Raw genomic sequence first — 15645 nt, 5'->3', positions numbered from 1 at the left:
TTAGGAGAACGGCTAACACATATCCTTCTCAAACTCTTCCAAAAAATCGCAGAGGGAGAAACACTCCCAAATTCATTCCTTGAGGCCACCATCACCATGGTACCAAAACCAGACAAAGATATCACAAAAAAAGAAAATTACACATCAGTATCACTGATGAACATAGATGCAAAAATCCTCACCAAAATACCAGCAAACAGAATCCAAAAACATATTAAAAGGATTATACACCATGATCAAGTGGGATTTATCTCAGGAATGCAAAGATTCTTCAATATATGCAAATCAATCAATGTGATACACCATATTAACAAACTGAAGAATAAAAACCGTATGATCATCTCAATAGATGCAGAAAAAGCTTTTGACAAAATTCAACACCCATTTATGGGCAGAGGGAACCTGCCAGAAAATGGACATAGAGGGAACCTACCTCAACATAATAAAGGCCATATATAACAAACCCACAGCCAACATAATTCACAATGGTGAAAAACTGAAAGCATTTCCACTAAAATCAGGAACAAGACAAAGATGTCCACTCTCGCCACTCTTATTCAACATAGTTTTGGAAGTCCTAGTCATGGCAATCAGAGAAGAAAAATTAACAAAAGGAATACAAATTGGAAAAGTAAGACTGCTGCTGTTTGCAGATGACATGATACTATACATAGAAAATCCTAAAATGCCACCAGAAAACTCCTAGAACTAATCAATGAATTTGGTAAGGTTGCAGGATACAAAATTAATGCACAGAAATCTCTTGCATTCCTATAAAATAACAATGAGATATCAGAAAGAGAAATTAATGAAACAACCACATTTACCATTGCAACAAAAAGAATAAAATATCTAGGAATAAACCTACCTACGGAGACAAAAGACATGTATGCAGAAAACTATAAGACACTGATGAAAGAAATTAAAGATGATACAAACAGATGGAGATATATACCATATTCTTGGATTAGAAGAATCAAGATTATGAAAATGACTATATTACCTAAAGCAATCTACAGATTCAGTGCAATCCCTATCAAACTACCAATGGCATTTTTCACAGAACTAGAACAGAAAATGTCACAATTTGTATGGAAACACAAAAGACCCCGAATAGCCAAAGCAATCCTGAGAAAGAAAAACAGAGCTGGAGGAATCAGGCTCCCTGACTTCAGACTATACTACAAAACTACAGTAATCAAGACAGTATGGTACTGGCACAAAAACAGAAAGATAGATCAATGGAACAGGATAGAAAGCCCAGAGATAAACCCACACACGTATGGTCACCTAATTTATGACAAAGAAGGCAAGTACCTACAATGGAGCAAAGACACCCTCTTCAATAAGTGCTGCTGGGAAAACTGGACAGCTGCATACAAAAGAATGAAATTAGAACACTTCCTAACACTATACACAAACACAAACTCAAAATGGATTAAAGACCTGAATGTAAGATTGGACACTATAAAACTCTTAGAAGAAAACATAGGAAAACACTGTTTGACAATGAACCACAGCAAGGTCTTTTATTACCCACCTCCTAGAGAAATGAAAATAAACCAAAAATAAACAAATGGGACCTAATGAAACTTAAAAGCTTTTGCACAGCAAAGGAAACCTTAAACAAGACGAAAAGACAATCTTCAGACGGGGAGAAAATATTTGCAAATGAAACAATGGACAAAGGATTAATCTCCAAAATATACAAGCAGCTCATGCAACTCAATATCAAAAAAACAATCAACCCAATTAAAAAATGGGGAGAAGACCTAAATAGACATTTCACCAAAGAAGACATACAACTGGCCAAGAGGCACATGGAAGATTCTCAACTTCACTGATTATTAGAGAAATGCAAATCAAAACTACAATGAGGTGTCACCTCATACTGGTCAGAATGGCCATCATCAAAACGTCTACAAACAATAAATGCTGGTGAGGGTGTGGAGAAAAGGGCACCCTCTTGCACTGTTGGTGGGAATGTAAATTGATACAGCCACTATGGAGAAGAGTATGGAGGTTCCTTAAAAAACTTAAAATAGAATTACCATATGACCAAGCAATCCCACTACTGGGCATATACCCTGAGAAAACCTAATTCAAAAGGACACATGTACCCCCAATGTACATTGCAGCACTATTTACAGTAGCCAGGACATGGAAACAACCTAAATGTCCAACAATAGATGAATGGATAAAGAAGATGTGGTACATATATACAATGGAATAGTACTCAGCCATAAAAAGGAACGCAATTGGGTCATTTGTAGAGATGTGGATAGACCTAGAGTCCGTCATACAGAGTGAAATAAACCAGAAAGAGACAAACAAATATTGTATATTAACGCATATACGTGGAATCTAGAAAAATGGTACAGATGAACCTATTTGTAGGGCAGGAGTAAAGATGTAGACATAGAGAACGGACATGTGGACACAGTGGGGGAAGGGGAGGGTGGGACAAACTGGGAGATTAGGTTTGACATAAATACACTACCATGTGTAAAACAGATAGCTAGTGGGAACCTGCTGTATAGCACAGGGAGCCCAGCTAGGTGCTCTGTGACGACCTAGATGGGTGGGATGGAGGTGGTGGAAGGGAGGTCCAAGAGGGAGGGGATATAGGTATACACATAGCTGATTCACTTCATTGTACAGCAGAACTAACACAACACTGTAAAGCAATTGTACTCTAATAAAAAATTAAATAGTTAGAAAAATAATGATTTTTGTGAGATAATTGGAAATGTGAACACTGAATGGACATTGCATAATAAAAAAAAGAAAAGGCAGGGTAAAGAGAAAGACTAAAATAGGATGTTCAAATTAATTCAATAAATCAGTAATAATAATAAAAAATATAAATGGGCTAAACTTACTAGTTAAAAGAAAGATATCTCACATTAGATTAAAAGCAAAGAAACAAATCTGCCTACATGTTATTATAAGAGAAACACTTAATAAGGAAGGTTGATGGCAAAAGGAAGTAAAAAAGATAAACCTGGTAAATATTAACGAAAAGAAAGGTAGTGTAGCTATATTAAGATGAGACAAAATAAATTTTAAGGCAAAGAGCAATGTTAGAAATAAAGAGAGTTTCCACAAAATGATTTTTTTTAAAAGGTCACCAGGAAGAAACAACAATTCTAAACTTCTAAGAATCTAGTAGATTCTTAGACTGGCCTCAAAATACATAAAGCAAAAACTGACAGACTTCCTAGAATAATCAAGCTCACAATCATGAAGTGTGATTTTTTAAAACCACTCTATTATAAAGTAAGATTCATTATGGCTTTTATCTGTCTCCTTGCCAACACTCCTCTCTAGAATATAATCTTAAAATGTATCATCTTTCTCTGTTTTATTCAAGATGTATTTTAAGTATATGCCAGTGCCTGGCATGTAACAGCTGCCTAATATATACTTGTTAAGTTTTTTCATTAGTAAAGATTTAAAAAGATAGTAACTATAGAGATTGGATAATATAATTAACAAGTATAATCCAAAGAACTCTCATGGAACCCTATACTCCTAAATCAATACATTCTTCTCAAGCATACATGAAATATTTATGAAATTTCACCATGTGGTAGACCATATTCTCTGACTACAATACAATTAAGTTAGAAACCAACAACAAAACAATAAAATTCCATGCACTATAAAATATAAAACACAGTCCTAAACAACTCAAAGAAAAAAATCATAATGAAGATTACGGAAAAAGAAGATCGGAGCAAACAGAACTTAATGATAACAAAAGTATTATATTACAAAGTTTGTGGTGAGCAGCAAAAAAATATGTAGAGGGAAATCTATACATTTATATGCATATATAGGAAAAAATAGGATAAAAATTGATGAGCCACACATCTAAATTAAGAAGTTAGAAAAAAAGAGCTACAAAGTAAACACAAAATACAAGTTAGGAAGTGAGGAAGGGAGCAGAAATTCTTGAAATAGACAAAATATATACAATTGAGGATCAAAATCAAAATCTGGTTCTCTGGAAATAGATACAACTCTGGAAAGAGTGATCAAGTTAAAATAAAGTAAGGCTTAATATCAGAAATAAAAAGGGGTCATATTTCACATACAGCAGAGATTTGTAAAAATAGAATGTTAAGAAATACTTGATGCTAATATATGTTAAAATGAACAGAATGACATTTCCTAAAAAATTATATAATTTGTCTAAACTGACTCATGGAAAAAAACAGAAACCCTGAACAAATCTATAATTATTAAATCACTATTCAAAAGTCTACTTATCAAAACTGTCCACAGGGCTGGATGATTTTACAGGTGAGATCTACCAATCAGTTAACAGTTAATCCCTACCTTACACAAAGTGTTCCAAAGAAAAATAAGAATTTATTTCCACTTCAATTATGAAGCTAACAGAACCTTGATATGAAAACCAGGCAGGGAAAGTACAGAAAAGAACATTTATGGGCCAATTTCACTTTTGAACATAGATGCAAAAGTCTAAATAAAATGCTGGCAAACTTAAGCCAGGAACACATAATAGATAATAAAACATCATAATTTAATTTAGGTTTAATCCCAGGAGATCAAGGATGGTTTACAATAAGAAGGTCTATTAATATATTTCACCACATGAACGGATTAAAGAAGAAAATCACAGAGGCAAAAAAAGCACTTAAAAGAGTTAAACACCCATCCATGATTAAAACAGAAACCTTAGCAACTAGGAACCCAGGGAATCTTCTTTACCTGATATCAGGTACGCATAAGAAAGTGCTTAAAGTCCATAAAGTTGTGAAATAATTTTCCTTAAAATCAGAAACAAAACAAAGATGCCCAATTGTACTTTAACATTGTACTGGAGGGCCTAGCCAGTACAAAAATAATTGAAAATAATCAAGATTTCAGAGGAAAAGACAAATGGCAAATGTGCCTGTAGATGGGACATTCTTGCACACACAGAGTTCTTGAGAAGTGGTTGAAGAGTTCAATACCTTCTGACAAGTCTAGAATTCCAGAATACCTAGATTTTTAGAAACCTAGAGTTTTCTTATATTTGTGTTTTTTGCTGTCTTTAAAATCCATAGTTGTATTTGTCTAAATAGATGCTTTACCGTTGTCTGATTTTTTTACTTTGTACTCAGCCCTTTTATAACCTGAACTTTCTAGGTTGATCAAGGATTCAAATTTAGTTTGACCTCCTGTGTGGTAATCATACTTCCTGCTCTGCATCTAGACAAGAAGGCTGAGCATACCCCTGAAGATTCCTTTAGGACCTCCCATCTCCCCGCTGCTCTGAGGAAGGTATGTAAACAGTACTGAGCTTTGCCCTAGTGGAAGACACACTACTGCTCTCTCCAGGAAACCTTTTTCTTCTTTATCATTTTCAGTGTATTTTTACAAGCTGCTCTCAAAAACAATACTAAGTCTTTAATAAAATCCCATCACAGTATCTGGTAGGGAGTTGTATTTAATTTTCTTTTCCCTTGATTCTTTAAATGCTCGCTCTTGTGGTTTTTCTAAGTATTTTTGTATAATGAGTCACTCTGAGCAACTGACTGGGAATGTAGGAAGAAGGGCTTTTTTTTTTTTTTTTTTTTTTGATTTACTGTGTGATTGACCCTGGACCAGTCATTGAACCTAATCAAGGAACTTCATTCATTGCTAAATAAAGATAAAAGGCTTTGAGATATGGGTTAAAATTAGATCCTGCCACCTAGAGACTCAGTCTCTTAATAACTGACTCACAGAAATTAATTAGCTTGTTCCTATAACAATTCCATTTGGAAAAGATCTCCTTTATTATTTTTGCCTACTTGTAGCCTTTTTACATCTCTCTATCCAATTCTCTGTCGCCTCCCCATTTGTTTACTTAACTTTACTGCTTAGTTTCAGTGAACAACGATGGCACTCCATGATAATCAGCCCAAAATTCAGGGCTAATTTTGTGATCTTAAGAAAGTCTCTGAGCTACATTTCTAATTTAGGAAATGGTAACCACAGTACTCTATCTTTTACCTCACAGACAGTTGTTACAAAAACCAGGCAATGAAAGTACAGAGTGCTTTGAAAAACTGTAAAGAACAATATATTTATATTCACATTAACTGAATAATTCTATTCACCAATGCAAGAATTGAGTCATAATACATAGGAGAAGGTCTTAAGTGATATTCATCCATGCTAGACAGAGACTATTAAAAATTATAGCTGAGTAATTTATTTATAAGTATGTAAACAATAAATTCAGGACAAGGAAGACTTTAAAGTAACAAAATGTAATTTAAGAATGGAAGCAGCATGACATGGGTGCCTGCTGGAAAAGCAGGAAATAAATTAATTAATACTTGAAGATCCTCCTTATTCTAAGTTTAAATCTTTTGAATCCACAACCTATGGTAAAAGCTAAAAATACAAAATAAACAAAAGGAAAACTGAAGAGTTGACAAATTTCAAGGTGGGAGCAAAAGAAATCTTGGATCATGTAGAAATTCAAGGAAAGACAATGTGAAGACAAAAGTTGCTTCATTTCCTTACCTTTGTTCGGTATTAAAGAGTGCAAAGATGTGCTTGCTAGACATAAAGCTTTTTTCCACATCTCGAACTTTCAGGTTGTCCAAGGGAAGCATATACTTCTTTTCTTTTTCCTAGAGAGAGACAGAGAGAGAGAGAGAGAGAGAGAGAGAGAGAATTGGCTTTAATAAAAGATCTTGAAGCATGCCCATAGCAACACATCACCTGAGTTGGTCAACATTTAATTAGAATATTTTGATACCATCACACACTACTTTGATACCAGCTACCAAGGGACAAAAATTATCTGAGATAGGAGACTCCAATGGTTCTCAACACGTGGGTCAGAAAAATGAGGGGAGGGAAAGTGCAGAGGAAGGAAGGGCTCAGGGATGGAGAAAACACATGGTCCTCTATCCTTTCTTCCTCATGTGGGTCCCCTTAGATGTTTTAAAATGTTAGTTTGATATTAAAAATTTAGCCATCTGTTAATATTTAACAAAAACGTTCTGGTCCTAATTCAATGAGAAATGCCAGATGGATTTCATTTCATATTTTATTTGCAGCCTAAGCAGTTTTGATAGCCAGAGCTGGCAAGAGCCTGGAAGCACAAGGACCCTAGTATGAAATACCACCTATAAACTATGATAAAGCACAGAAAATACTTCCTTCCTTTGAGTCTAGAATAAAATGTGGGTCCAGAAAGGAATGATTCCATTAAATTGTCAAACTCTTTGAGAAAAAAAGAACCCATTAGAAGTGAACTAATATTAACTAGAACAAATTCTCTTAAAATTAACAACACTTCAGGAAGAAAATGCACATTTGAGAGGGGAGGTCTGCAAATGGGACCAAACTAATCTTGGTAAAACAAAACATATTGGATGCCAAAGAATTATTAGAAACATTTACTTTTAAGGACTGGCCCAGGGACAATATTATCATATGCATAAATGCCTAACAACCAGTACAATAGTAGAGAGCCGAATACTCAGTTTAAGAAACCTAGTCGATATCTATTACCTGGGGCACTTTTGCACAGTCCTTGTTAAACAGTAGTCCTCTGTATATCTCGGGTGACAGTCCTGAGAAAAACCAGGCCTAGACTCCAGAGGAGGAGAGCATGGAGATCTAGCCATGACTTTTAATAAACAACTATTAATGCCTGTGGGAAATACATGTACCATACAGATATGCTTGACATAAGCCTTTTTGCTCCTGAAGCTCCTCCAGCTCTTGCTTGAGAATTGGTCTCGGCTCAGTAGTGTGGGGCAGAACTCTTCCATGCTCCCTAGCCTGCTTGTGGGGACCACACTCTCTGCAGACATCAGAGAGTGTTATTGCAAGAACTATCACTGGCTTTGCCACTTCTCCTAAATTAATCAGGGAAAGTTGGGCAGAGCACTTTAGAATAGTGAGGCAGAGAGAAATAGATGACTCAAGAAGTTGAAGGAAGCTGGTTGGAGAACAAAATGGCTGTCCTGGCAGACAAGGTCTTCAAAGGAGATAGCAAAACAAAACAAAACAAAAACATAAAAGAAACTGAATGGCAGTGAGAGAAGCCCAAGAATAAACATGAAAAAGCATAGCACTGTAAGAAGATTCCAATGTTTCTTGTACAAAAATTAACAGTATATTAGCAAACACAAGGATATTCTAAATAGCAAAATACATAATTTACATAAATGAAGCATTATAGTTGGGTCTAACTTGTTTGAAAGACTTGTCAGACTATTTTAGGATAGCATTCTAAGAGGCAAGATCACAGACTGAATGAAAAGCTACCCAATACATAATCAAATGAAAATGTTTGAGACGCAGGGAACATTTTTTTTACTGGTTGTTTTTCAATGCCCTAAATTTAAGCAGCTGGATTTTTTTAATGCATCATCCTATTCAACCTTTTGAAATGATGGATTCGCCTTTAATGGAAAATCTGCATTTCATTGTAAAGATGGAATACAATGTCCTTGGCATGTTTTCTATAGAAGTAGGCTCCCTTTTGTACCGCATTCTTTAGCATATAGTGAAGACCAGAACTCCAGCAAGTTTACATCAGATATTAAACACTGGAGAAATACACACATATGCAGACAGAGAAATATTAAAAATGTAGTTTCATTTCCAAAGGACTAAATGTCATTTATCTAAGAGTTTTGAGGACATATTGCTAAATTATTTCCTAATCAAGAGTTTATTTTTTTATTTTTCCAGTTTTATTGAGATGTAATTGACATATAACATTGTGTACCTTTAAGGTATACAACATGTTGATTTGATAAACATATATTGCAAAATGATTACTACCATAGCTTTAGCCAATGCCTTCATCATCTCACATAATTACCATTTTTTTTTGTGGTGGGAATATATAAGATCTACTGTCTTAGCATCTTTCAAGTTAAGAATACAGTATTATTAACTATAATCACCATGCTGTACATTAGATTGCTAGAACTTATTTGTCTTGTAAGTGGAAGTTTGTGCCCTCTGACCAATGTCTCCCTATTTTTTCCACACCCCCACCCCTGGTAACCACCATTCTACTCTCCGTTTCTGAGTTTCGCTCTTTAAGATTATACAAATAAGTGATATCCTATATTATTTTCTCTTACTCTGACTTATTTCACTTAGCATAATGCCCTTAAAGTCCACCCATGTTGTTGCAAATGGCAGGATTTCCTTCTTTCTCATGGTTGAATAATATTCCATTGCCTGTGTATACCATATGTGTTTTATCCATTCACCCATCAGCTGTCACTTAGGTTGTTTCCGTATCTTGGCTATTGTGAATAATGCTGCAATAAATATGGGAGTGCAGCTATCTCTTCAAGATCCTGTTTTCATTTCTTTGGATATATACCCGGAAGTGGGATTGCTGGATCATAAGGTAGTTCTATTTTTAATTTCTTAAGGAACCTCCATACTATTTTCCATAATTTATATTCCCATTAATAGTACATAAGTGTTCCTTTTCTCCACATTCTTGCCAACACTTGTTATCATGTCTTCTTGATGACAGCCATTCTAACAGGTGTGAGGTGATATCTCCTTGTGGTTTTGATTTGCATTTCCCTGATAATTAGTGATGTTGAATACCTTTTCATGTACTTGTTGGCCATCTGTATGTCTTATTTGGAAAAATGTCTGTACACTACTGTATTTTTTTAACATCTTTATTGGAGTATAATTGGAGTTTATATATCCAATTTATTGGAGTATAATTTACAATGGTGTGTTAGTTTCTGCTTTATAACAAAGTGAATCAGCTATACATATACATATATCCCCATATCTCCTCCTTCTTGCGTCTCCCTCCCACCCTCCCTATCTCACCCCTCTAGGTGGTCACAAAGCACCGAGCTGATCTCCCTCTGCTATGTGGCTGCTTCCCACTAGAAGAGTTTTAAGACTGACAAAAATGGAAGAAAGAGAAGATTCAGACTGATCTGTTTAATTAATGTTATAAGTCAAATGGAGAATTAAATGAGAGAGCAATGAAATGACATATTGTGGATATTTCTAAAATTCTTGGTGCTTTTGGGAAAGTATGACATTCTGCTAAAAGGACATCTTGAATATGAAGTAGCTAAGATAAACAAAAGAAATAGAGGAGGAGAAAGGAAAAACAGAATTATAATTTCCAAAATATAGTGAATCTTAGCACCAGCTTAATTGAGACATTTGCCACATATTCTTTTTAACTCCATTAAACTGCCTAAACTAATAGAGTGTTCAATATGGTAGCCTCTAGCTAAGGGGACTACCAAGTATTTGAAATGTAGCGAGTCAAATTGGGATGTGCTTTAAGTGTTAACCTCAAACCACATTTCAAAGATTTAGTATGAAAAAAAGAATGCAAACTGTATCATTAATACTTTTATAGGGATTATATGTTGAAGTGATAATACTTTGAATATATTGGGGTAAATAAAGTATTATTAAACATAATTTCATCTGTTTATTTTTACTGTTTTGAACGTGGCTGCTCGACAATTTTAAATGGCATATGTGACTCACATTAACTTTCTATTGACAGTGATGAGCCCATGTACCTATCATCACTTTCCTTCCTCTCATCCATTCAATTTTCCTCTTGAAAATTGATAAATACACCTTTCTGCCATCAGGTGTATTTATCATTCTCCCAGTCACCCAGTCTGAAACCTCACTATCATTTATGATGTATTGTCTTCCTTCACCTCCTTTATTACATCAAGACTACACTGCATTGTGTTTGAAGCATTTGTCAGAACTCCCATTGTTTGACATTCCCACTACATTAATCCAGGTCCCTGGCATCTCACAAGCATGCAGTTATAAATGGCCTCCTTTCTAGTCTTCTAATTCCTCTAACATCACCAGGGAGGGCAATTTTCTTAAACCACCCTGTCAAATTCATTACAGTCCTTCAAAACGTTCATAGCTCTCCATTACTTACGGAAGAAATTCCATGAAACTCCTTAATGTGAAATTGAAAAACACCTACAAATTGGTCCGATCCTTATTTGTCAATATCTCCTTTACTCTTCCATAGGAAGTCTCCATTTCAACCAAATACACATTTGCCAACAGTCTTTTCCCAGCTTGAGACACCCTGTCAACTTCTCCCTATCATACCAGTTTACTATTTAGAGTCCAGCTCAAGTTTCTATATTCTGTGCAAAAAGTTTTCCCAGGTTTTTAATTGTCTGTCTCTCTGTGTCACTTCCCCATCTCTCTCCTTTCAATTCATACAATAGGTATTGCTTATTCTATTAATTTTTAAATTATAGGCATACCTTGGAGATATTACAGGTTTAGTTCCAGACCACCGCAATAAAGCAAATATCACAATAAAGCAAGTCAAATGATTTTTTTTTGGTTTCCCAATGCTATAAAAGTTATGTTTACACTATACGGTAGTCTATTAAATGTGGAATAGCATCATGTCTAAAAAAACAATGTACTTACCTTAATTTAAAAGTACTGTGTTGCTTGAAAACACTAACCATCATCTGACAAGGTAGGGTTGTTACAAAACTTCAATTTGTAAAAAAACACATTATCTGAGAAGAGCAATAAAGTGAAGCACAATAAAATGAGGTGTGCTTGTATACTTTATATGAGACACCCTCATCTTGTAAATGCATTACATTAAAAAATTTCTGTCAAAGTTGTTCATTTGGAACTCAGAATGTTCAGTAAATTTTATTGTTCAAGTAGGTTACATTTGCAGAGAAAAGAGAAAAATAGAGAATGTTTTTTGTAATATTTGTAAATAAATAAGAAATAGAATTTGATATTTTAAACATTTTACCTTTAGTAGACATTTTGGAGGAAGCATTTGCAAAATTCTAGAGAAAGATTTTTTTAATGGAGATTCATAAAGAAATTTCTGTATATTTTCAAAAGCTTCAGAAGCTGCTGTCACTCATTCAACACCATTATTTTCTTCATTTTGAAACATGGTACCTTTCCTTTTCTCAATATAAGGTGGTTACCAGCACTATTTGTATGGGAGGCATCAAAGATGACAGGGATTCTTTGTTCAAAGAGAGAGGGAATATGAGAGAGAGTGTGTTTTTTCCTTGCAATAACTTGGTAAGAGTTAGAAGAAAGAGGAGAAATAGAATAGGCCAAAAAAGGGAGGCATTAATGTGTGAAAGAGTTTGGTCTGAGGTGGAAGTAACTAAACTATGAGTGGTAAATGCAGAGGAATCAAGTTGGAGGGAGGCGGGAATTAAGATATAGCCCCACAGTATGTGTTCACTGACTCTGAAAGGAAACAAAAGGATCAATGAGGGACAGATGTGGGGTCAGCAAGTGCCCAATGATAACCTTTAGCTGGCAGAGCACCATCAATATAACTTGGTTGCTAGAAGGAGCTACAGTGGGTATGAGGAGAGGGTTTGGTGTGTGGAGGAATAGCTCCTGCATATGCAAAGGATTGGAAAGTCTTTCATACAATTGGTGACTCATAGGTAGAGAGTTTTATAACTTGGGGAATAGTTGAGTGGCCTTGGTTTGATGACTACATTGAATCATTTTATTTCTGCGTCATTCTCACTAATAAGGCAACAAAATCTTCAAGGATAAGATCACAAATCCTTCCTCATTTCCACATATTATAATACCTAGCATAGTGGTCATTGAAATTTACATAGCACATATTATAAATATTTGTTGAATTGACTTTAGAATGTCTGATAACCAAAGCCAAATACTGCATAAAAATATTGATAGTCACATATATTTTGAGAATCAAATAAAAATTCTATGGGAAAAAAAAAACCTGTATAAGATACTTAACTGATTGGCATTGCTTTTGATCATTAAACTTTTATAAAGTTTAGGCTGACTGCTGTGTTTATTTTTACCTATGCCTTTGTTTGTATTGCTTCTACTTGCTAGGAATGCCTCTTCTCAGCAAGAAGGCAAATACCAGTGGCCTTGCAATTTATGTCAAGTGCCACCTCCTCCATGAAGTCTACTCTGATTACAGCAAGTCATAGACCTCTGTGTAGCTCTCAAATTTCCCATAATTTTTGTCATAGGCTATATAGAATGCCATTCCTTATTTACGTTCAGTGTTCTTCTTCAAGTAGATTGGAAGCTCCTTGAAGGCAAGGACTGTGTTATAATTCTTTTGTGTTTACATTTAACAGTTATTACACTGCTGCACATACAGATGTTGCTTAGCAAACCTTTGATTGTTGATGATGCATTACAAATAAATACCAAAATGATGGAATTTTACTCTTATGGTGTACCTATACTATTTTTACTATAATGTCTACCTATACTATTATGTTAAAAATGATCTAACCAGATGTGATATGAAAATTTATTTTAAATTCCTCAAAGATTGATTTTGAATTAAGTGTTTTGCTTAGTACCATATAGTTTATTAAGTGAAATTTTACTAACCTAGACCAACATACTTGATTTGATTAATAAAAAAATCTCATGGCCTAAACATATAAATATACTGTGACAATCCAATATACTTCAAAACAGTACAAAAAACAAAATGCAGCCGATATGTTGCTCTTAAGAGGTAAGAACCGATATAAAGTTTTAAAAATTGACAGAACACAAAAGAGACTAGATTATAAAAGACAAGAGAAAACTATTTTAAAAAGCCAGTAAAGGCACCAAATATATCTTTGAAATATGTAATAATGGTTCCAAATTTATTTTTTAAATATGTGAGATTTGTTATAATTCTTCACTGCCTTGCTCTAACATTTTAAAACATCATGGCAATTTCTCAGGCTAATAAATAATCAGATTAGAAACAGATTCCACAACAGACTAACAGAATATACCATGTTGCTGAGAATAGCTGTGTTTCAGTAGAGCAAAGATTCCTGGTTTTGACCACTCCTCTTCTCATACTCAATAATATTTCATGTGCATTCTCTATTATCACATTTGCCATATTGTATACTCCTAATTTCTTAAATGTCTCTTCTCCTATTGAGAACCTGACATATATTTGTCCTCCCTCAGTGCTGCACCATTCTGCTAGCAATGAATGCGGCATTTGTAGGACACAACAGCACCGACGATGTGTGTAGGGCACAGAGTGGGTACTGCGGTGCCAGCTACAGAAGGAGACAATATGATGAAGCGACCGAGAACCTGGTCCAAAAACAGGGCAGTAGCCCACAGATCAGTCCAAGCTGAAAAGATCCCTCGTCCAGGGGCTATAAATGCTTTTGCAGAATCCTGAAAACTCATGAGATACTGTGGGACACTCAATTATTGTAATTTGCTTGCTGCTCAAGAGACAATGATGTTGATCAATATTTTTTCCCTGACAATGTTTTCTTTTTTCCTTGACACACTATGACCAGAATGTTTGCAAACAGGGAAACTGGAGACTTTATCCTGGGTTTCTGGGTGGGGATCAGGGCCAAGAAAAATGTGATGCCCTCACAAATTAACATAAACCTTTCATGCTTTAAATAACTGACACAAGAATTATGAAAGCATACATACTCATCATGCTTCCACCCTCACCTCACCTCATTTTCCAAGATGACACTGTATTGCCCTTCAGAGTAAATTCTAATTCTTCAACATACCCACTGCACCAACCACGGGACTCCTGCTTTCCCGGAAGTCAATGTATTTTCACTTTCCACACAGAACACATCCAATCATATCTTGTCTTCATCTATACTATTTCCTCCACTAGAAATACTGCTGCCTATTTGCCACTCTGTTTCTCTTTCCTCAAAATTCCTACAAAAGATTACTCCATCTAGCTCAATGTACATTTTTTCTTCAAGTATTATAGGTCTCATTTTTCTGTCTTCTTTTCCTTCCCCACCCTATTTGTAGACGTATTCTTTTCAAATCAGTGGGATCCTTTAAAAAAATTCTGACACTGAAGCCCATTACATTAAGTAGATTAAAAAGTGTAGGTCCTCAATTGAAGCAGGAGTGGGGATATGAGAAACCTGCCCATTAAGATTCATCCTCTCGCCCTAAGAAATGCAGCTGCAATGACTAAGGACTCTAGTACACAGGCCTGGATCTCCGGATCCCTCTTCCAGAGTCTGATTCACCTACTAGTCTTATTCTCCAGATGTTCCCACAGTGCCAGGGCTCTGCTCTCACTTCCAGTCTGCCTGGAACTTGATTCGCCTCACCCCTTTAAGTCCACTACACCAAGCAGCTCCACGTAGCTCCCTGTGACTTCTAACTGAGCAAACAGCATCTCTCAGAACCATGGATACAATCTAGCAAATCCTTCCAGTTCAAACCACTCCTGCCATGCTCTGCCTGCCTGATTGGGCACTTTGATGTGCCCACCCAAAACTCACCCAAGTATGCATTGCTCCTGAACCACCACAAGCTCCTGCTATGGCCAGGCATGGCACTCAGGCCTCCTGTACCATTTCCGGGATTCCTCCCACCCAAGTCTGATCCCTTGACAGAACTTGTGTCCTTGGTTTGTACTACATTACTTTGTACTTTTGTCTTATTTTCTAAGTGTCCAAATGTTTCATCTAAGTGTGTGTATGTTCTGCCTTTCCAACTACCAGGTAAACTCCTAAGGGAAAGAGTGAACCCATTACTATTATTACCTTTTTAAATTATTTTTGTTATTCGATGTGTCTTGCTCCCTTGCTACACTATAACTATATC

The 15645-nt window shown here is 35.5% G+C and overlaps 1 protein-coding gene across 7 annotated transcripts in view; it reads right to left on the bottom strand.

The window, feature by feature from the left end:
• DNM3 (dynamin 3) overlaps positions 1-15645 on the bottom strand; it is a 574033-nt gene that overhangs the window by 154115 nt on the left and 404273 nt on the right. For all 7 annotated transcript variants that reach the window (XM_065883171.1, XM_065883141.1, XM_065883152.1 and 4 more), the window contains one exon: positions 6529-6638. In XM_065883171.1, coding sequence (XP_065739243.1) covers positions 6529-6638 — 110 coding nt within the window. The remainder of the gene's footprint in view (positions 1-6528; positions 6639-15645) is intronic.

Source organism: Phocoena phocoena, chromosome 1 (genome assembly GCF_963924675.1).
Source record: "Phocoena phocoena chromosome 1, mPhoPho1.1, whole genome shotgun sequence".
Classification (NCBI taxonomy): domain Eukaryota; kingdom Metazoa; phylum Chordata; class Mammalia; order Artiodactyla; family Phocoenidae; genus Phocoena; species Phocoena phocoena.
The sequence above is the reverse complement of the archived record's forward strand: the minus strand, read 5'-3'. Positions and strand labels throughout refer to the sequence as shown.